Source organism: Tribolium castaneum, chromosome 5 (assembly GCF_031307605.1).
Source record: "Tribolium castaneum strain GA2 chromosome 5, icTriCast1.1, whole genome shotgun sequence".
Classification (NCBI taxonomy): domain Eukaryota; kingdom Metazoa; phylum Arthropoda; class Insecta; order Coleoptera; family Tenebrionidae; genus Tribolium; species Tribolium castaneum.
Genome location: NC_087398.1, coordinates 14,018,945 through 14,040,523, shown reverse-complemented (window position 1 = coordinate 14,040,523; position 21,579 = coordinate 14,018,945). Strand labels below are relative to the sequence as shown.

The 21,579-nt window shown below is 31.4% G+C and overlaps 1 protein-coding gene and 2 non-coding genes across 4 annotated transcripts; 1 reads left to right on the top strand and 2 right to left on the bottom strand.

The window, feature by feature from the left end:
- Positions 1-41: 41 nt before the first annotated feature.
- fand (fandango) lies at positions 42-21,376 on the top strand. Its single transcript, XM_962992.4, has 3 exons — positions 42-216; positions 266-1,322; positions 19,855-21,376. The coding sequence occupies exons 1-3, from the start codon at positions 163-165 to the stop codon at positions 21,315-21,317; spliced, it is 2,574 nt and encodes an 857-aa protein (XP_968085.1). The 5' UTR covers positions 42-162; the 3' UTR covers positions 21,318-21,376.
- LOC107397911 (uncharacterized) lies at positions 8,444-10,543 on the bottom strand. Its single transcript, XR_010334195.1, has 7 exons — positions 10,429-10,543; positions 10,302-10,379; positions 10,164-10,253; positions 8,865-10,117; positions 8,738-8,818; positions 8,598-8,687; positions 8,444-8,551 (listed from the first exon to the last, which is right to left on the bottom strand). It is a non-coding gene; the product is annotated as an uncharacterized LOC107397911 (transcript).
- Positions 13,592-16,356, bottom strand: LOC107397912 (uncharacterized). Of its 2 annotated transcripts, XR_010334197.1 has the most exons (5): positions 15,893-16,356; positions 15,631-15,720; positions 14,267-15,584; positions 14,129-14,218; positions 13,592-14,082 (listed from the first exon to the last, which is right to left on the bottom strand). It is a non-coding gene; the product is annotated as an uncharacterized LOC107397912 (transcript). The 2 variants fall into 2 exon arrangements; XR_010334196.1 differs by having other exon boundaries at positions 15,631-16,356.
- Positions 21,377-21,579: the final 203 nt, after the last annotated feature.

The window sequence follows — 21,579 nt, the reverse complement described above, 5'->3', positions numbered from 1 at the left end:
GAGCAATATATACTACCACTTGTTAAAAAACACCACAATTTCACATTTTGTATATTTTTAATTTCGCATTTGTTGGAATTCGCTTTTGACCGACAATAATAACTAACCTCATCTACTTAACCTAACATTTCTCAACGTTATATTTTCGTTCAAAGCGCCGCAATGCCTGTCTCTAGCGATGTTGTTCGTAAAGAAACCCCCATGGAAATTATATTTGTACGTATCCCGTTTCAAAATTAGTCCAAAATAACTGCGAAAATTCCAGACAGACGAAGACCTCCCTTACGAAGAAGAGATCCTCCGCAACCCCTACTCTGTGAAGCACTGGCTGCGCTACATTGAGCACAAGAAGAAGGCCCCGAAGCACGGCGTTAACATAATTTACGAGCGGGCCCTTAAAGAGCTCCCCGGCTCTTACAAACTTTGGTACAACTACTTACGCACTCGCCGCCTCCAGGTGAAAAACCGCTGCATCACAGACCCCGCATTCGAGGAAGTCAACAACGCTTTTGAGCGCTCCCTTGTTTTCATGCACAAAATGCCGCGAATTTGGATGGATTATTGCAGTTTCCTGACCGATCAGTGCAAGATAACGCGGACTCGGAAGGTTTTCGACCGGGCTTTGAGGGCGCTCCCGGTGACCCAACACCACCGGATTTGGCCCCTTTACCTCACATTCGTCAAAAAGCACGACATTTCCGAGACCGCTGTGCGCATTTTTCGCCGGTATTTGAAGCTCAGTCCGGAGAATGCGGAGGAATACGTTGAGTATTTGACCGAAGTTGGGCGTTTGGACGAAGCCGCCGTTGTGTTGGCTAAGATTGTCAATGATGAGAATTTCGTGTCACAGCACGGGAAGTCCAAACACCAGCTCTGGAACGAGTTGTGCGAGTTGATTTCGAAAAATCCCGAAGAGGTGCATTCGTTGAATGTTGATGCGATTATCAGGGGCGGCTTGAGGCGGTACACTGATCAGTTGGGGCATTTGTGGAACTCTCTGGCTACGTATTATGTCAGGAGCGGGTTGTTTGAACGGGCGCGGGATATTTACGAGGAGGCGATTCAGACGGTTACAACTGTGCGGGATTTTACGCAAGTCTTTGACGCCTATGCACAGTTTGAGGAGTTGACGTTGAGTAAACGGATGGAGGAGGTGGCGCAAAAGCCCAATCAGACTGAAGATGATGATATTGAGTTGGAGTTGAGGCTGGCGAGGTTTGAGAATTTGATGGAGAGGAGGCTGTTGCTGTTGAATTCGGTTCTCTTGAGGCAGAATCCGCATAATGTGCAGGAGTGGCACAAGCGAGTGCAGCTGTATGAAGGTACGTTTGTAAATTAATATCATACAATTTTACTCGTATTTATTACTAAAATATCGGAAATTTTACCTTGTAAAAGTTGTACGATTTATGGTCACTTGTCTTTGAAAGTAATAGAAATTTAATTGTATTTTTCTCAATTTTTATGAATCGAAGATCGTCGATGTCACATGCAATTGTAAGCAGTTTAAAACTTGCATATATATCGGGCACTTGCTCATCTACCATTATTTATCTACTGCCTGTTTTATTGTAAAAAAAACCTATACGGACTCTTCAAATACATACAGGGCGTCTCAAAAATGGCGAATTCCGAGTTTATAGCATTGTAGAGAATCACTTCAGTAGTCCAAATGTAGAAAAAAAAGTTTTGGGTCTTCCCCACTTCTAATTAATAAAAAATTAAAAAACATTCTAAGGGTGGATAATCGTCGGCTAACTTTATCCTGGGGAGAAATTTTAAAAAATACATTGTTGTAACAATTGTGACCATAGTAATTATACCAAAAATACCATATCCGGAGTTTATTTCACGATTGTAAAATCCACCCCAAAATGGATTGAATTTAAAAAAAAAAAGACTTTTCAACTTAGTTGATTTAAGAAGAGAATAATTTAATTTTGGCTACTACAGTGATTTTTCAGCTTATTTTGATAAAACTGGATTCTAACAAGTATATTTTTACTGTACAGGGTAGTGCAATTTGGAAGAGGTTTTTAGAAAACAACGAGTGACACATTCTCAAATCCGTTTTTTTGAGAAAATAAAATTGATAAAATCCGCATCCCGCTATCGTCTTTTGTTTTAGACTTATAATTATAAACAAAACAATCTTAAAAAATTCATACAGGGTGGCTCTGGGGTGCGTAATCGGTCTATAAATTTTTTATTATTTGAAATATTGCCATGTTGTTTTCACTGTCCGATAGATCGACTTAAAGTCCACAAACTAAAAATAATTTTATTGTACACACGGTGTTGTATACAGGGTGGTGAACCAAAGTTACATTTTTTTAAATGAAACATCCTACATATTTTTGCACAATTGGATGCTACGCAAAAAAATGTAACTTTATATAAACTATAATGAGTCTATCTTTTTTTGTTTCGGAATTATTCAACTTTTCGGTACCAATTTTTGAAAAATCACTGCGAAGTAGTGCGAAGTCGCCTATGAATAATTTTCGAAAAATTTGTAATAGAAAAACTCAGAATACCTTGTAGTTTTAGCAAATAGACGACTTTTAGTTAAAGCACATAGATTATATACAGAGTGTGCCAAAACGCAAAAAGTTGAATAACTCATTTTTGTCAAATGGAACACCAAATATTTATTTACACTAACGATAACATTTTTCATAAGCTTTCTAATGATATGCGGATTGTATAGCAAAGGACTAGGCACACTTCTTATGGGAATTTAAGGACCACTCAAATTGAGTAATTTTTATATTTATATTTTTTAGTGTTCAAAAAATTTTTTTTTTTTTTATTTATTTTATTATTAATTTTTGATGAGCCAAATTGATTTATGTATCAAGTAATAATTAGATTACTAATAGTTACTAATTACTAATAAGTAATAATTAGTCACATTAGTACATAGCAAAAAATAAATAATCATTTAACTTAACAGGATAACAAATTTTATTGTAATAAAATAATTTTTTTGAAAAATTTCGAAAAATATTTTAAAATTGCTATGAAGATTCCATATCGTTAAAAAGCATATCAAAAATGCTATGGATTCATGAAAAAAAATACAGTGTTCCATTTGAAAAAAAATGACTTTTTCAATTTTTTGCCTTTCGGCACACTCACAGGTATTCTAAATTTTTGTTACAAATTTACCGGAAAATATTAATCGGCGACTTTGCAGTGATTTTTTAAAAATTGTTTTTTTTTATAACGAAATGTAAAATAATTCCAAAACGAAAAAAGATAGATCCAAAATAGTTTATATAAAGTTAAAGTTTTTTGCGTAGATTATGAAAAATATATTACCCAACAAGTATATTTATAATTTAATGATGTTTTTAACACTAAATAATCTAAAAACAGTATAATAAATTTATTAAATGTTATGAAGACTGTGCTAAAAGACTGAAAAGTTTTCTCTAATAAAACAACTAACAGAATGCCTTTTTTTGCAACTAAGCCGTTAAACGTTGAAACCAAATATTTTAGGGAGTAAAATGCAAAATCATTATTGGGAGCTATTACATACATAATACTTAAGATTTTATTTATTTATTGTTGGAATTCACAAACTGACTTTGTCTTGATTTCTTGCGGACCATTCCCGAATTTTGCTTTTACACTCTTCACTCAACGGATTGCCACTTAAATAAGTGGCTTTTTTGGCTTTAAAAATTTTATCTAAATCACCGTCCAGACACGTAATCTTGTTATATGCAAGGTTGAGAGCCCGGATAAATTCAGCATCTGCAAGATAATCCTCATGCCATTGTTCTATTTCATTCTGAGACAGATCCAAGGTATCGACTAGTTTCCATCCTTTGAAATTTTCAGCTGTAATTTTCTTAATTTTGTTGCTGTTTAACTTAACCCACTGTTCTTTTTGGTTGTAAATATTTTTAAATGCTTGGACTGGAAGTTGCTCGATGAGATTATTGGAAAGAAATAGGCGATAGATGTTCGGACAATTACGCAACCAGTTGTTGTTATATTGCGCCAATTTATTACTCGACAAAATTAAATTTGCCAGGTTGGGCATGTTGTTGAATGCATCTGGTGCAATGTGGGAAATTTCGTTATTGGCTAGCTCTATGTGAAGCAAAGTTTTGTTATTGAAGATGCCAGCAGGAATTGTTTTTAAGTGGTTTCGATTTAGGTAAATTCCCTGTAAATTTGGCATTCGGCCCATGAAATTTTCTGGAACGGTTTTCAGTAAATTACCATCCAAATATAGGTAACGTATTGACGAGCTGTCGAAAATTTCTTCCTTGATTGTGGTGAATTTATTATTGCTTAACGAAACAATCGTGAGATGGGGTAAATGTTTGAAAATTCCGAGTGGAAGATCTGAGAGTAAATTTTGAAATAAATCCAACGTTTCCAAGTTTGGAAGATGGTCAAAAGCACTTTCTTCAATAGTTTCGATTAAATTACCGGCAAAGCTCAGTCCTTTCAAATTGGGATTTTTCACAACTCCTTTTGGGATTACCGAGATTTGGTTGTTATTTAAGTTGAGCTGCTCTAAAGTGAGATTATCAAAAACTCCAGCGATGGTTGTGATGTTGCTTCCATTAATTTTCAATGTTTTCACACTGTTTAAATTTTTGAACGCACCTGGACGTATTTCAACGATTTGATTTTTGAGGAATTGAAGTTCCTTCACATTTTCAACGTTTGTGACGGAATTTTCATGTAAAATTGGTATTGTTCCGATTACAATAATTGTCGAAGTCCACTTTTTAGGTAAATAAGTCCCGAGATTGTTTGCGGAATCGATGGTGTTGATATTTTTCTCCCACGTCCAAAGGGTAACATTTTTGAATGACACTTCACTGGATGTTACACCCAAAATAGTCACAAAAACTAGCAAAAACAGTGATTTCGGATTCATTTTTCGGACCACCACACTCAATTTTGTTGCATCTCTGGTGAAATAATGAGAGATAAAACAATTATATTGTTTACAATGTTTATTTGATGACCGCCATTGATTGGTTTAATCTGTTCCTGAAATAGCCAACATTACTAATGTTGTTTTTGTTGGAATAATTTGTACAGATATAATAAGAAGAAATCCACTTAATTGTTGATTATTTTTAATTGTTGTTTGTATTAAATTAATTAAAGAAAATATTTTCACACAAGCTGTAAAATGTAAATTTCGTGTAACGTATTTTACTTCATTTGTGCAAATTGAGCTAAATAAACCCTAAATTACCATCTAAGATATCATCTAAAAACAATAATTTATAAGTTTGTAAACTTTTGTATACTGTATTTATTACCATGTAGATGAAAGAAGATGATAAAGTTTGGGCTTTCGTGTTTTGTCTTAATTCAAGTAATTCATTCTGAAATAATAATTCAATTAAATTTAATAAATAACGCAATAATTAAATTATATTTAGGTAACTTTTTTACGATTTGAATTAAATAATTTATTGAACGTGTGTGACGTTGGTAAATTGTGTATAATGTCCATCATATCATTTCTCTGTAAAAATGCAAAACTAAAATTAGTAACTATTTTTTTAGCGTTTACATTTTCTGATAAATCCCCTAAAACATACGCCGCGCCGTCGTAAAAGAGGCCATTAGAATGTTAGCTATCAACACAGCTAATTTGGAAAAGTAGGAAAATACTGGAAACGAATAATAGAAAGCAGTTGTGATGAGAACAAAATCAATATTAATTTTCAAAAGTATTGATTTAAGGGTTTAAAAAAAAACGAGTGACACATTTTTGGGTCTGTTTTTTGAGAAAATTATTTTGACATTTTACCAAATTAAAAAAAAATCATATCTTCTTTATTATAAAAGATACACATTTGAAACGAAGATACTTTTTTACAGAGAAGTTAATAATGTTATCAGCGATTTTTTAAGACTTTCGTTTGGCTGTAATAACGTAAAGTTTAATTTTTTTAAATAGAAATCATTGGCGGCTATAATATTTTTTAAAAGCTTATTTTTTCTGATTTGAAATGTCTATTTGTGTAATAAATTATTTTTGAATATTTAAAATACACATAACATTTCGCTTTTTCTTTATAGCAGGCCATGAAAAAAAGTAGTATTTTCAATTAAAACTATGAAAAATATATTACCCAACAAGTATTTATAATTTAATGATTTTTTAAACACTAATTAATTCAAAAACAGCATAATAAATTATTATTACATCATTATTATTATTTTTGCGATCAATAAAAATTATTTGTTTTTAGATTTAAAATGGCAAGCAGTACATTGTCATCTATTTTCTAATTAAACATGAAATGTCAGAAAAAAAATTGTATTAATTATTTGATTGACTGTCAGTAAAATTTTATTTTACAAAAAAATGACAATCCAAACACCAAAATCAAATCCCATCTGGGGTAAAAAAAATGCATAACATTATCAACGTCACCTCCATTGCACTTCACTAAATCATAAAAAAGTGTAGTGACACATCGTTCTCACATTTTTTATGTAATTGAAATCTGCGACGATCGTATGTTTGTTCATTTGAAAATAACTTTATAATTTTTTATAATTTGACATTTTTTACTTTAATAACTTTTCACAAAATTTCAAGATTATTCACACCTTTTAAGTGAAATAATTTTTTCATGGTCAACTACTTTCATCAATTTTAAATATGTTTTTTATCAAAAGTATATATAAAAATATCAAACTCTATTTATATTGTTTTCAGTTCAGAAAAAAATAAGCTTTTTGAAAATCGCATAGCCCACTATTCCTATTTAAAAAAATACAATTTTATGTTATGACAGCTAAACGAATGATTAAAAAAAGGATAACATTATTAAATTCTCTGTAAAAAAGTGCCTGCATAATGTCTTTATTTCAAATGTGTATCTTTTATGATAAGGAAGATATACATTTTTTAAGACTTCACTAAAATGTCAACTTTTGTTTATAAGTCGAAAACAAAAGACATTAGCGGAATGCGGTTATGACAAAAATTCTTTTCTCAAAAAACGGTCCCGAGAATGTGTCACTCGTTTTTCTATATACCTCTCAGTTTCGGAGATTCCCTATTCGGACATCTAAAATGCAGCACCCTGTACACAACCGATTTTTCACTACCGAAACAAATTGCTTGTACTGTGATTTGGGAAAAGTTATTATTATTTCGGGTTAGTCGACAGACAATTTCGGTTATCATAATCAAATAGTTGAGGATTTGTGCAATTTTCCTTTTTCTCACTCAAATATGCGTAAATAATTAAAGTTATGCATAACATGTAAATATTAGCCGTTTTAAAACTATTAAAACGTCGCATTTGCTCTTAAAATTAGCTGTTATTAATTATTCATGCACTTTAAAAAAATAATAGCTAATGTCATTTATACTTTAAATGAGAGATCTAATCATTGATTAGTAATTACTGTTTTACAATTTTATCAAATTTATTAAAAAAAATTAATTTGGCAAAATGCGAGGTTGGCGTTTTTATAGTTTTGGACTAATAGATAGATGCATGTCGATTGAAAAATTGCAATGTATTTGATGAAAAATTTGCTAATATGACGAAGATTAAAAGTATGTACGATTTTGATTTTTTGAATTCATTTTTTCCATTCTGCATTGTGTATTGGGGCCCTTCATGATTGGGGCACACCACTGAAACTCCTTTGACAAACTACTGGGTACAGCTGTTTTTGTTAAGTTCATACCGTATTTGAGAAATTACTCTGAATAATAATGAGTGACTATTTTATTTACTGTTCTAATGTATTGATTTATTCAAAGTAATGTGTTATTCAATCAATTTAATGTAGAAGGGAGCACTAGCTGCAGGATCCATTAAATACGGTTTAGTTAATTATAGAATTATCAATACAGCTGGAAAATTTAGTTTAGATAATAATTTCATCAAATATTGTGCCTAAATATTAATTAAATAACAAAACGATAGAGTTCATTTACTATAGTGGCGGTCAGCTCGATTTGCGTGTGCGTCATCAATTTCATTTTTTCATTACCAACACAAAGCTATAAAAAATTATCAAAAACAATGCAAATTTAAACAGCTAAGGGCTATCTAAGGGTGGTATCCTTGAACATTAATTTACATGTGCACTTCGACAACACCGTCAAGTGTCACGAATTTGTCAAACTGACATTGACAGTAAATTATAGACGTCGTCGCATGGTTGTCGAAAGTGTTATCGGTGTTAATCGCAAGTATTTTACGTTCGTTTATTGTGTTTTGTGATTTGCGTTTCGTTAGGTTTTTGATTCTGCGTTTATTAGTTCTTGTTTTGTGAATCTGTATTTTTTGTAACAACTCATAATTTAAACACTTCGTAACCTCAAAAAATATTTGATAATTTGTCACCGCTATGCCCCTGCTATGTAAACGTAGTGACAGAAATGTCAGATGACGCACACGCAAATGGAGCTGAGCGCTACCATACATTTTTATTCGTATTATTGTGCATTTGAGGGCTAAAATTTTTGAAGGAAAATTTTCCCAAACTGCAGTAGGTAAGTCGTGTAAGTTGCGATACCAGCTATCATCTGAAAGAAACAAGTAGTGTGACATGTTGTTTGATTTCATTTTTACCAAGTAGATGAAAGTATTATTCAGAGGGAAAAAACCACATACATTGAAACAGAACCGTTCGTGTTTTAGTCTTAATCGAAGTAGTTCTTTCTAAAATGATTGTTTTATTCCATTGCAGTGAATTAACCAATGCTTATTACTTTTTTGTAAGAGGAGAGAAATTTACTAATGAGAGTGTGTGACGATGGTAAGTTGTCAATTATTTCCATCATTTTATTCCGCTATAAGTTAAAAAAATAATATTAATAATTGTATTTTTTAACTTACCTTTTCTGTCATTTGGTCGAAAAAATACGCCATAATAAAAATTGCAAATAATGTATTTACTAACCAAAGAACCATTTCCGCCACAACAAAGAAAGGTAATTCGGGCATAATATACAACAAAACCGCTAAGTAAAACATTGAAGCTATCGCAAAAACAAAGTCGGTGAAAATTCTCAAAAGAATAGGCACTTGGAGGGTTTTGTTAATATTGTTGGAAATCTCGTAAAATTTGTAAAAAATTTCAACAACTGTTTTCGGATCGTTGTGGGTGTTTTTACTTGTTATTGCATTAAAATATGATGTGTAAGCATTTTGAAAAATTATCAAATAGAAAAATATGAGTAGGTTTATATTGTAACTAAACAATTCCGCAAAGTTGTAGAAGAAAAGGTTTAAGTAAACTTCAGCTACAGGTGAAATTGTTAAAACAACTCCCAAAATTTTACTTACAGTTATGGTCACTTGTGCAATTAAATACCAAATTACTGGTTTCGAAACGTTACTTCGAAGGAGATCATTATTTCTCGAAAAATGACACAACATTTTCGTTAGCATTATCAAATCGTTTAGAATTATTGCGATTCGTCTTTTTTTTAAATATGAATAAATTCCCAAACCGATGACTAATAAATATAATGAACCTGTTTGTAAAATAGTTAAATAAAAAAATAAGTCATTTGACAATTCGATGGACTTGATAAAAAACACAATTTTTGCTATCACAATAAAAATTAAAATTATCGATGATTTTGATTTCTTATATTCAAATTTTCCATTTTCGAATTTAAAATATGGTAAACCAATAAAACTCCATATTTTACATATCAGTATGGCGGTTTCGGTTATGTTCATATCGCACTGCCTTTGTAAGTGTACAAAGCTAATGAATAACCAGCCTTTTCAATTAAATTTGTATTGTACTGAATCATTTAATGCAACAAGTGACGCCTATATAAGAAAAAAATTATTAAATGATAATAACAAACACCATCAACTATATTGAGTACGTCCTGCACCTATACCTACGTAGAAATAAAGTCACGAAAGAACATTGTGTGGTTTGTAAGACTTGTCCTTTTTATGATTTAATATAAAATTAGAATATAAAATTTCTCAATTTCTTCGGTTCGTTTATCATTTGCATTAAATATTTATTAATTCCCAATATTTTGCACTTGTGGATTTAATTTTTGATTATTGATTGGCCCAAACTGCAGTAAGTAAATCGTGTACATTGTTATACCAGCTACCATCTAAAAGATACAAGTAATGTGACATCTTGTTCATTTGTATGTTTACCATATAAATAAAGGAAATATTTAAAGGGAAGAAGCCACAAACATTGAAACAGAAATCTTCGTGTTTTAGTTTTAAGCGAAGCAATTCTTTCTGAAATGAAATTGTAAAATTTTATGTGTTAACCAACTTCTGTACGACTTTTTTATAATTGGAAAGCATTTTACTCAGTGAGTGTGACGATGGTAAATCGTCGATTATTTCAGTCATTGTATTTCTCTGCAAGGTCAAGGCAATTAATTATTGTAATGTTTTTATTGCTTATTACCATTTCTGTTGTTTGGTCGAAAAAATACGCCATCATAAAAATGGCAAATAGGATATTTGTTAACCAGGCAACTGTTACCAACACTACATAATAAGATACACCGGGGAAAAAATACAGTGTCACTGACAAGTAAAACACCGTGGTCACGGATAGAACAAAGTCAGTGAAAATTCTTAAAAGAATAGGTACTTGAAACGTTTCGTTAATATTGTGAGATATTTCATAAAGTTTAGTAAAAATTCGAATAACAGTTTTTGGATCGTTGGTGCTATTACTTGTTATTGCATTAAAATATGATGTGTATATAGTTCGCACAACTATCAGATAGAAAAATATAAGGACGTTCAAATTGTAGCTGAAAAATGTCGCGAAGTTGTAGAACACAAGATTGACGTAAACTTTGGCTTCCAATGTGAAAAATACTAAGATTCCTAAAAATTCAGCTGCCACTAATATCACTTGTACAATTATGTACCAAAACAAGGACTTGGAAATATTATTTTGAGAGAGATTATTATTTCTGGAGACGCGACACACCATTTTCGTTACCATTAACAAGTCGTTTAGGATTATCACAATTTTTCGTTTTTTTAAATACGAATAAATAATCAAACCAATGTCCAATGAATAAAGTGAGCCTGTTTGTAAAATACTCAGATAAAACATTAAATCGTTTGTCACATTCAAGGACTTGATGAAAAACGCAATGTTGGTCATCACAACCAAAGTTAAAATTACGTATGATTTTGTTTTCTTATATTCAAATTTCCCATTTTTGTATTTGAATTGTGGTAAACCAGTAAAACTCCATATTTTACAAATGATTATTGCCGTCTCTGTTATGTTCATATTATTAGCTCTAGCAATAAGTGACTAGCAATAAATAACTAACAACAATTTTGTCTACCTTCTCATCAGTTAAGTGTGTATTGTGCTATTGATCGTTTAATGTGGAAAATGAGATGGTAACGAAATTAGAGTTCCGAATTGTTGTACCTAAATTTGTAGAAGACACGAAGTAAAAGTTTTCAGTCTTTTTTTAAAAAATTGAACTATAAACAATGAATTTCATTCATTCCAAACCAATTAATTCAATATTCAACAATATATTTCATACGTGTTGCAGCTTAGGGCTTTGTTAAGATATCTGCATCCATTGCTTCTGTAGGACAATATTTAAAAATTATTTCTTTATTCTTCCAAAAATCTTTTATGAAATGAAATATAGTGTTAATATGTTTGCTTCTGTTACTAAATTTTGAAATTTCCAATAATTTTAAGTAGCTCTTATAAAACAATAGACTACAGTAAACCGATCTGAAGATGTCGTCTTCACAAAACAAACCCCAACTAATGCCGTCGTCCCTCTGCTTCGTAAACTTGAAAATACTCTCGGAGAAATTTGGTCAGGTTTGTATTCACAAATATTTGATTGTGATTTTATGTAATTAATAAATTAGTGAATGTTCAATCAAAAAACTGACATGGAAGTATTATTGATGTTAACGAAAATATTTAATAAGATGTTCAAAAAATTTTTGTAATAAAATGTAAGGGCTAATTTCACAATCGATCATAAAGGAGCATTAAATTAAAAGTTGTTTATAATGTGCTGGTTACAACGGATTTGTTGACAAACATTTCTCATTCTAAACAACATTTAATGTAATGCTCCTTTAAATTCGATGATAAAACTGGCCTTTAATTAATTAAAAAATAATAATAAATATTAATAAACAATAAAAAATATTAAAAGTTCATTGATCGAAATTTTTAGGCTAGCAACAATTTTATTAAGAATTTTTTGCTTAAAATATCATTTAAGCATTGTTGATTTAGAAAAACACTATTGAAATGATAAAATTAATAATTAATTAATTACACGTAATAATATTTTAAATTTGATTAATATAATTTTTTAGTAATTAATGTTTATTTAAGGAAATGTAGAAAAATAAAACAATCCGAAAAAAAGTTATTAATAGAAAACTCTGATTTCTGTGTGATTAATTAGTTTATGAGAAAATGTTAACTATACTTTTAGTAAACTCTGTAGTTAAATTAATGTGCCAACATTCTTTAATAAATGATTTTGTCTTTTTATTAATTATTGTTGCATTATGAGTGATAACTAATTCTGTAAGTGGGGAAACAATTTGCCCCGGAAATCACCGGGAGATCAAACCAACTAACCCTTTTCACATTAGCATAAAGTTTTGGAAAAAGCAGGATTATACCTTAATTGCCTACTGGGTTACTGTTTCTAGGATAGCTGTGTATGAAACCATAAACACACAAGTTTACAGAACATTTTAAATACGAATAGAATTAAATTTTAATTCGTGAGTAACTTAACATTTGTCAATGCATTTTAAATGGCAACTTAATGTCGAATTAGTTTAATTCGGAATTAAATTTTAATTTCGCTTTCTGTAAACCGACCGATAGTTTTTTTTAATTTTAATAATATTAAAAAGTTATTATTTTATTGGCAGGATTTAAAAAAAAATTTGAACACTTGATTAAGGACCGATTTACAGAAATCGAAATTAATATTTAATTCAGAATTAAACTAATTTGAATTAAGCTGCCATTTAAAATGCATTGACAAATATCAAGTTAATCGCGATTAAGATTTAATTGCAATTAAAATGTTCTGTAAACCGGCTCTTGATATTTTCGTAACATCAATAAAATTTCCAAGACAGTTTACTGATTGTTTTTTTTTAACAGTTACTAATTCATTAATTGTATAAAATCGTAATCAAATTAATATCAAGACGCTGCAAAACTTATTATTTCTTATGCTTATTTTGAACACCTAGGGCCGGTTTATAGAAAGCTTTGTTAAAATTTAATTTGTTTTTAAAAGTTAACAACGCGATTGCACCAATCACATTTGTTCAATTTGGTCATGTGATCAGTTAATCACGCAATTAATTGCGAATTAAATTAATGACGTTTCTGTAAACTGGTCCCTAAAATGCAAGAAGTTTGTAAAAATTGTTATTAAGAATTTTTTTCTTAAAGTCAACACCAAACCGGCTTTGCCGTTAGGTACGCAGCAAAATACACCGTTGAAATAAAATTTCGATTAATTAAGATTTAATATTTTTTATTTTATAAATACCTACCTTTATTTTTTAATTAAGTATTATTATACCAGAAGAATTTAAACACATTGGCCCGAATTCTTATCCCATTATTAAATTTAATAACGTCTCTAACTTCCATGGCAACGTTTGCATCTCTTTCTACAACATTAGATTTACATAAATCTATATCGTTTTATGTTTAGTTTAATAGCGTATTTAGCTAATCACATCCTTAATGATGAGATAAGAATTCGGGCCATTATTAAATAATTTTACTTTATTTACACTAATTTATTAATTACATAAAATTGCAATCAAATATTTGTGATTACAAAACTCGCCAAATTTCTCTGAGGGTATTTTCAAGTTTACGAAGCGATAATGATTTATTGCTGGCAATGGTTGCGTTCAGAAGGACGACACTAATAGCAGGGGTTTGTTTTATGGAGACATTTTCAGATCTGTTTACTGTACAATTACTACATTTCTATTGTTTTGCATTTGCGGCTTTTCCGAACTGCACTAGATAAGTCGTGTACGTTACGATTCCAGCTATCATCTAAAAGAAACAAGCAGTGTGACATTTTGCTTGATTGCATTTTTACCAAGTAGATGAAAGAATTATTCAAAGGAAAAAAACCACATACATTAAAACAGAACCGTTCGTGTTTTAGTCTTAACCGAAGTAGTTCTTTCTGAAATTATTTGTTTCAATCATTTGCAATAAATTAACGAATACTTACTCTTTTGTAAGAGGAATGAAATTTACTGATAAGAGTGTGTGACGATGGTAAGTCCTCAAGCGTTTCCATTATTGTATTTCTCTGTAATTTTAAGTAATATTAATTGTAATTTTTTGAAACTTACCTTTTCTGTCATTTGGTCGAAAAAATACGCCATGATAAAAATGGCGAATAAGGTATTTACTAACCAAAGAACCATTTTTGCCAGAACAAAGAAAGATAATTCGGGTATAATATACAAAAAAACCGATAAGTAAAACATTGAAGATATAGTAAAAACAAAGTCGGTGAAAATTCTCAAAAGAATAGGCACTTGGAGGGTTTCGTTAATATTGTTGGAAATCTCGTAAAATTTGTAAAAAATTTGAACAACAATTTTCGGATCGTTGTAGGTGTTTTTACGTGTTATTGCTTTAAAATATGATGTGTATGCATTTTGAAAAATTATCAAGTAGAAAAATATGAGTATGTTTATATTGTAACTAAACAATTCCGCAAAGTTGTAGAAGAGAACGTTTAGGTAAACTTCAGCGTCAGGTGAGATTGTTAAAACAGCTCCCAAAATCTTGTTTCCAGTTATGGCCACTTGTACAATTAAATACCAAAACAATGGCTTCGAAACGCTGTTCCGAAGGAGATCATTATTTCTAGAGAATTGACACACCATTTTTGTTACCATTATCAAATCGTTTAGAATTATTGCAATTTGTCTTTTTTTTAAATATGAATGAATCCCCAAACCAGTGACTAATAAATATAATGAACCTGTTTGTAAAATAGTTAAATAAAATAATAAGTCCTTTGTCGTGTGTAAGGACTTAATAAAAAACACAATGCTTAGTATTACAATAAAAATTAAAATTATCGATGATTTTGATTTCTTATATTCAAATTTTCCATTTTCGAATTTAAACTGTGGTAAACCAGTAAAACCCCAAATTTTACATATCAGTATAGCGGTTTCGGTTATGTTCATCTCGCACTGGTTTTGCAAGTGTTCAAAGCTATAAGCTTTTGAATACAAGTCTTTTCAGTTGAATTTATATTGTACTGCTAATCATTTAATGCAACAAGAGACAACTATCAAGTAATAAAAGATAATTAAATTAAAGTAATAAACACCATCAACTGTATTAACTATGTCCTACATACAGAAACAAAGTTATAAAAGAACATTTGTTTGAACGAAATTTCATAATTACTTCGGTTTGTTAAAATATTAATTAATTTGTGTATTTTGCACTGGATTAAATTTTGGATTATTGATTGGCCCAAACTGTACTAAATAAATCGTGTATGTTGTGATACCAGATACCACCTAAAAGATACAAGTAATGTGACATCTTGTTCATTTGTATGTTTACCATATAAATAAAAGAATTATTTAAAGGGAAGAAGCCACAAACATTGAAACAGACATCTTCGTGTTTTAGTTTTAAGCGAAGCAATTCTTTCTGAAATGAAATTGTAAAATTTTATGTGTTAACCAATTTCTGTACGACTTTTTTATAATTGGAAAGCATTTTACTCAGTGAGTGTGACGATGGTAAATCGTCGATTATTTCAGTCATTGTATTTTTCTATAAGATCAAGGCAATTAATTATTGTAATGTTTTTATTGCTTACCATTTCGGTAGTTTGGTCGAAAAAATTCGCCATGATAAAAATGGCAAATAAGATTTTTGTTAACCAGACAATTATTTCCAACACCACATAGTAAGTTAAAAGTTATTCCAGGAAAAAAACACAGTGCCACTGACAAGTAAAAAAACACTATGGTTATGGTTAGAACAAAGTCGGTGAAAATTCGTAAAAGAATAGGAATTTGAAACGTTTTGTTAATATCGTTAGATATTTTATAAGGCTTGGTAAAAATTCGAATAACAGTTTTTGGATCGTTGGTGCTATTACTTGTTACTGTATTGAAATATGATGTGTATACAGTTCGTAAAACTATCATGTGCTCGTAGTAAAATATGAACAGGTTCAAGTTGTAACTAAATATTGTCGCCAAGTTGTAGAACATCACGTTGATGTAAATTTCCACTTCAAATGAAAGCAATAAAAAGATTCCTAAAATTCACCTACTACAAATAGCACTTGTACAATCATGTACCAAAACAATGGCTTGGAAATCTATTTTGAGAGAGATTATTTTTTTAGAGATGCGACACACTATTTTCTTTACCATTAACAAGTCGTTTAGAATTATCGCAATTTTTCGTTTTTTTAAATATGAATAAATATTCAAACCAGTGTCTAATGCATATAATGAACCTGTTTGTAAAATACTCAGATTAAACTGTAAATTGTTTGCCACGTTCAAGAATTTGATGAATAACGCAATATTTCGATTTCGATTTCTTATACTCAAATTTTATATTTTTGTGTTTGAATTGTGGCAAACAAGTAAAACTTCATATTTTACAAATAATTATTGCGGTTTCTGTAATGTTCATTTTATTAGCTTTAGGAATAAGTGACTAGCAATAGTTTTCTGTATTTTCTCATCAATTAAATATGTATTGTGCTACTACTAATCGTTTAATGTAGAAAATGATAATTAAATTAGTATCACAAGTAAAGCACTATGCTATAGCTTTTTAAAGTATACGAGATGGTCTGCTAAAAGTATCTTTCACTATTATATCTCGAAAACTAATAATCTCATCGAATTTAGCGTTTGCAGCTGCTGTTAAATACTTAAATACGTTCTGTAAACCCGCCCTTAATGTTTTTCTCTGTGTACTCGTACTCGTATGTGAATTTCAGAAGTTATCCCCCTTCCTTATAATTAAAATTAATTAATAAAGAATATTAATGTTAATAAAATTAAAAATATGAGAATATTAATTAATCGAAATTTTATGATTTAGTGTTATTCTTAAACAATAATGCTTAACTGATGTTTTTGAACAAAAAATTCTTATAAAAATTTTTGCTACCAAAATTACGTTTGTTTAATTTAAATGTTATCGTTCAAAACATTATTATTTGACCCTTCAACTTGATTAATTATAAGAATCGGCGTTTTCATCAAAGTTAATACATTTATAAAGTCTACTCTAATTATAAATTCAAATGATCACATGCTATCTATTTACATTAAACACCGCTTAAACTTTTTTCTGTGGGTTTTTCAGTAAGTATTTTTTTGATGGTAACATTTTAAGCCCTTTTTAATATCTGATTCCTAGATTATAAACACTATTTTAAAACACGCTTTCTATTCGGAAATAAAATTACCGTTGGGGGCGCCACTGAGCTAGGTCGAAAACAGTACCCATAAATGGCGGGAAAATGTTTATTCGGATATTTTGAGCGTTGTACGAATTTTGAGGCTTCACAATTATTGCATTGCCTATGCGGAATAATTATTGTATATTTGATGCAAGAAACTTATGTTGACAAATGAGAGATGACGAGGAAAACACGAATAACGAATGACTGTTTGGTTCACTTTCTTTATTGGAAAATTATTACAAAGACATTGAAAAGCCTACCTTTTGGCATAATTTACGTTTAAATGTATCAGCAGTTGTTAATCTTAATTGTAGTTTTGTAGATTTACCGCAGCATTTCATGATTTTTTCAGTGGAAAATTCTAACCTAAAATTCACACACTTCACTAATTTATTGGTTTCTTGAGCCAAACTTTGTGTTCGCTGTGATCCATTACTTATAATCTTTAACTAGACAACTGTTTGATAACACTTTGTAATCAAAATTTAAATATTTTTCACTTTTTTATCCACTTTCAAGTTCCAACAATAAACACTTTATACCACGAAAAACTACAGAACCAAAGTCAACGCTAGTACGTACTTTTAAAGTAATTCTTTCTATTGTAAGTAATTAACACTATACACGCAAAATTGTTGAACAATTCATTAAATGTCAGTTAAATGTGGAATTACGAAAATTTCTTTACTGTTTTCGACATAGTTCAAAAGTCATCACCAGAGGGCGTCTAGTTAATTTTACTTCTGAATAGCAACATTTTTTAAATTGAAATGTTCCAACAAAAAAAATTGAATAACACTTATGCGAAAACGCTTAAAGTTCCTGGGTGTTAGCCCTCGAACTTTAAGCTTTTGTTTTCTGCGTGAGTTTTTTTTAATGTAAGTTTTTATCTGTGTGGGCTTTTTTCGGTGTGGGTTTCTTTCCATATGGGGTTTTTCACTGTGCGCTTCTTTCCTTATGAGCTTTTTTCCGTTGCGTTCCGTATGCGGTTTGTAATAGCAAATTTTAAATATTTCTTAGTGCTCAAAAAAATTTTTTTCTTTATTTTGTTATTAATTCTTGATAAGTAAACTTCATTTATGTATCATCTAATAATTAGATTACTAATGTAATTACTCACATTAGTACATATCAAGAAATAAATTACCATTTGACTTACTAGATTCTAGGATAACAGATTTTCTTGTACTAAAATTGTTTTTTTGAAAAATTCTCAAAAATATTCAAAAATTTGCTATGCAAACCCCATACTATTAGAAAGCTTATCAAAAATGCTATCGATACATGGACAAAGATATATGGTGGTGCATTTGAAAAAAAATAGTTATTCAGCTTTTTGCTTTTTGCTACACTCTGTATATCACGTGCGTGCTTTAACTAAAAGTCGACTATTTGCTAAAATTACAAGGTATTCTAAATTTTTCAATTTATCGGAAAATATTCGTAAGGGACTTTGTAGTGATTTTTAAAAAATGTTGGTTTTTTTTAAAACAAAAATTAAATAAGTCCTAAACAAAAAAAGACAGACCCATAATAGATTATATAGTCGATTTTTTTTTATAATCAACTGTCTAAGAACTGTCGGGTTGGCATTATCATTGATAGTAATTTTTTTGAATTAAGGTTGGTGTAATGTGAGTAGCTGAAAAATTCAATTTCCAAATTTTTTAAGTTGTCTCTAGTTTAAAACACGTAAAAAACACATGTAGTTGTTTTAGACCACCTTTAGACTAACGAATTAACGATTAACACTAACGACCCATTTTCAAAAATGTCAAATCTGGTGTTCAAAATGTCAAATACAGAATACAGCTAGTTTCAAAAGCGGTTGGACATGAACTTTTAGGGTGATACAGTCTGGTCTTTATCAGAATTTTGACATTGACAGTTGATTATTTAAAAAAAATGAACTATATAAATTTACATTAGTTTTTTTGAATAGAATCATATTATGTAAAACTATATAGGGTGTTTCATAAAAAAAATAACTTCACCACTCTGTGTACAATAAAAATATTTTTAGTTTGTGGACCATCTATCGATCTGTCGGACTATCTATCGGATGATTAAAATGGCATGGCAATATTTCAAATAACAAAAAAGTTATGGATTGATTATGATTACGCACCCCTGGGTCACACTGTATTTAGTAAAAAATTACTCTTAATAGACCCTATAGATAACATCGGTCTCCTTGTAAAAATAATTTTTTAACACAAAAGAACGTCAAGTAATAGCAAAATTTATTGGACTGTTATTTTTTGTTTTCTCATAAAAATTGTTCTTTTTAAATCATCAAACCTAAAGTCAGGAGTTACAAAACATTTTCTTTGTTTTGTGTTCAGGAAAACCACACGAAATCATCAACACCTACACCGAGGCGGTGCAAACCGTCGACCCCAAACTCGCCGTAGGCAAACTGCACACCCTCTGGGTCGAATTCGCCAAATTCTACGAAACCAACAAACAAATCGAGGACGCTCGTCTCATTTTCGAGAAAGCCACTCAAGTGGCGTACGTGAAAGTGGACGATTTGGCGACGGTTTGGTGCGAATGGGCCGAAATGGAGATACGAAACGAAAACTACGAGCAAGCCCTCAAACTCATGCACAGAGCTAGCACCATGCCATCACGCAAAGTGGCCTATCATGACGACACCGAGACCGTGCAAGCCAGACTGTACAAGTCGCTGAAAGTCTGGTCGATGTTGGCCGACTTGGAGGAGAGTTTCGGGACGTTTAAGTCATGCAAAGCGGTCTACGACAGGATTATTGACTTGAAAATTGCAACCCCGCAGATTATTATCAATTACGGGTTGTTCCTAGAGGAGAATAATTATTTTGAGGAGGCGTTCCGGGCCTATGAGAAGGGGATTTCGCTGTTCAAGTGGCCGAACGTTTACGACATTTGGAACACGTACTTGAGCAAGTTCTTGAAGCGTTATGGGGGGAGCAAGTTGGAGAGGGCGCGCGATTTGTTCGAGCAGTGTTTGGAGAACTGTCCTCCACAATTCGCCAAACCCCTCTACCTCCTTTACGCGAAGTTGGAGGAGGAGCACGGAATGGCCCGACACGCCATGGCTGTGTACGAAAGGGCCACAAACGCTGTCCCTCAGGAGGAAATGTTCGAAATATTCAACATTTACATCAAAAGGGCGGCCGAAATTTACGGGATTCCCAAAACGCGCCAGATTTACGAGAAAGCGATTGAGGTCCTTCCGGAGGACAAAACTCGGGAGATGTGCGTCCGTTTCGCCGATATGGAGACGAAGTTGGGCGAGATCGACCGAGCTCGCGCCATCTACTCGCACTGTAGCCAGATTTGCGACCCGAGGGTCACGACTGAGTTCTGGCAGATCTGGAAGGAGTTTGAGGTGAGGCACGGGAATGAGGACACGATGAGAGAGATGTTGAGGATCAAGAGGAGTATCCAAGCGATGTACAACACTCAGATTAATATGATGTCGGCTCAGATGCTGAGTTCGGCGAGTTCCGTGGCGGGGACTGTTGCTGATCTGGCGCCGGGGGTTAAGGATGGGATGCGGTTGCTTGAGGCGAAGGCGGCGGAAATGGCAGGGACGTCGAGTGGGGTCCGGCCTGGGAATATTATGTTTGTGAGGGGAGAGACGCAAGGGGATAATAAGGATAAGGTTGTTAATCCGGATGAGATTGATATTGGGGATGATGACGACGAGGAGGAGAATGAGGACGAAGGGGAGGATGTGCCGGTTGAGAAGCAGAGTATTCCGTCGGAAGTGTTTGGTGGGTTGAAGAAGAAGGATGATCAGGGGGAACAGGATGAGGGATGAATGGGTTAATCTATTATTACTGATGTGTATTTAAGGATAAATAAAGTGTTTTACTTTTACTACTACTGTTTTACTTATTTGTTCAATAAAAAAGAAAAAAACCATTTGACCAAAAAATCACATTGGCTGTTTTTTACATCAATGGATCGGAAATGCGAAATAAAATTATTCTGGAAAAATTTAACTTGAAAAAAATAGTTAGAATTTGATTAAAAGCCATTTTGACATTATTCATAGGGAATTTCAGTCTAATTTATGAGGG

Bases quoted from the DNA above. Each gene is read 5' to 3' on its own strand.
- fand (XM_962992.4), top strand. From the start codon at position 163: ATGCCTGTCTCTAGCGATGTTGTTCGTAAAGAAACCCCCATGGAAATT. The intron at 217-265 runs GTACGTATCCCG...CGAAAATTCCAG, and splicing joins CCCCCATGGAAATTATATTT to ACAGACGAAGACCTCCCTTA. The intron at 1,323-19,854 runs GTACGTTTGTAA...TTTTGTGTTCAG, and splicing joins GCGAGTGCAGCTGTATGAAG to GAAAACCACACGAAATCATC.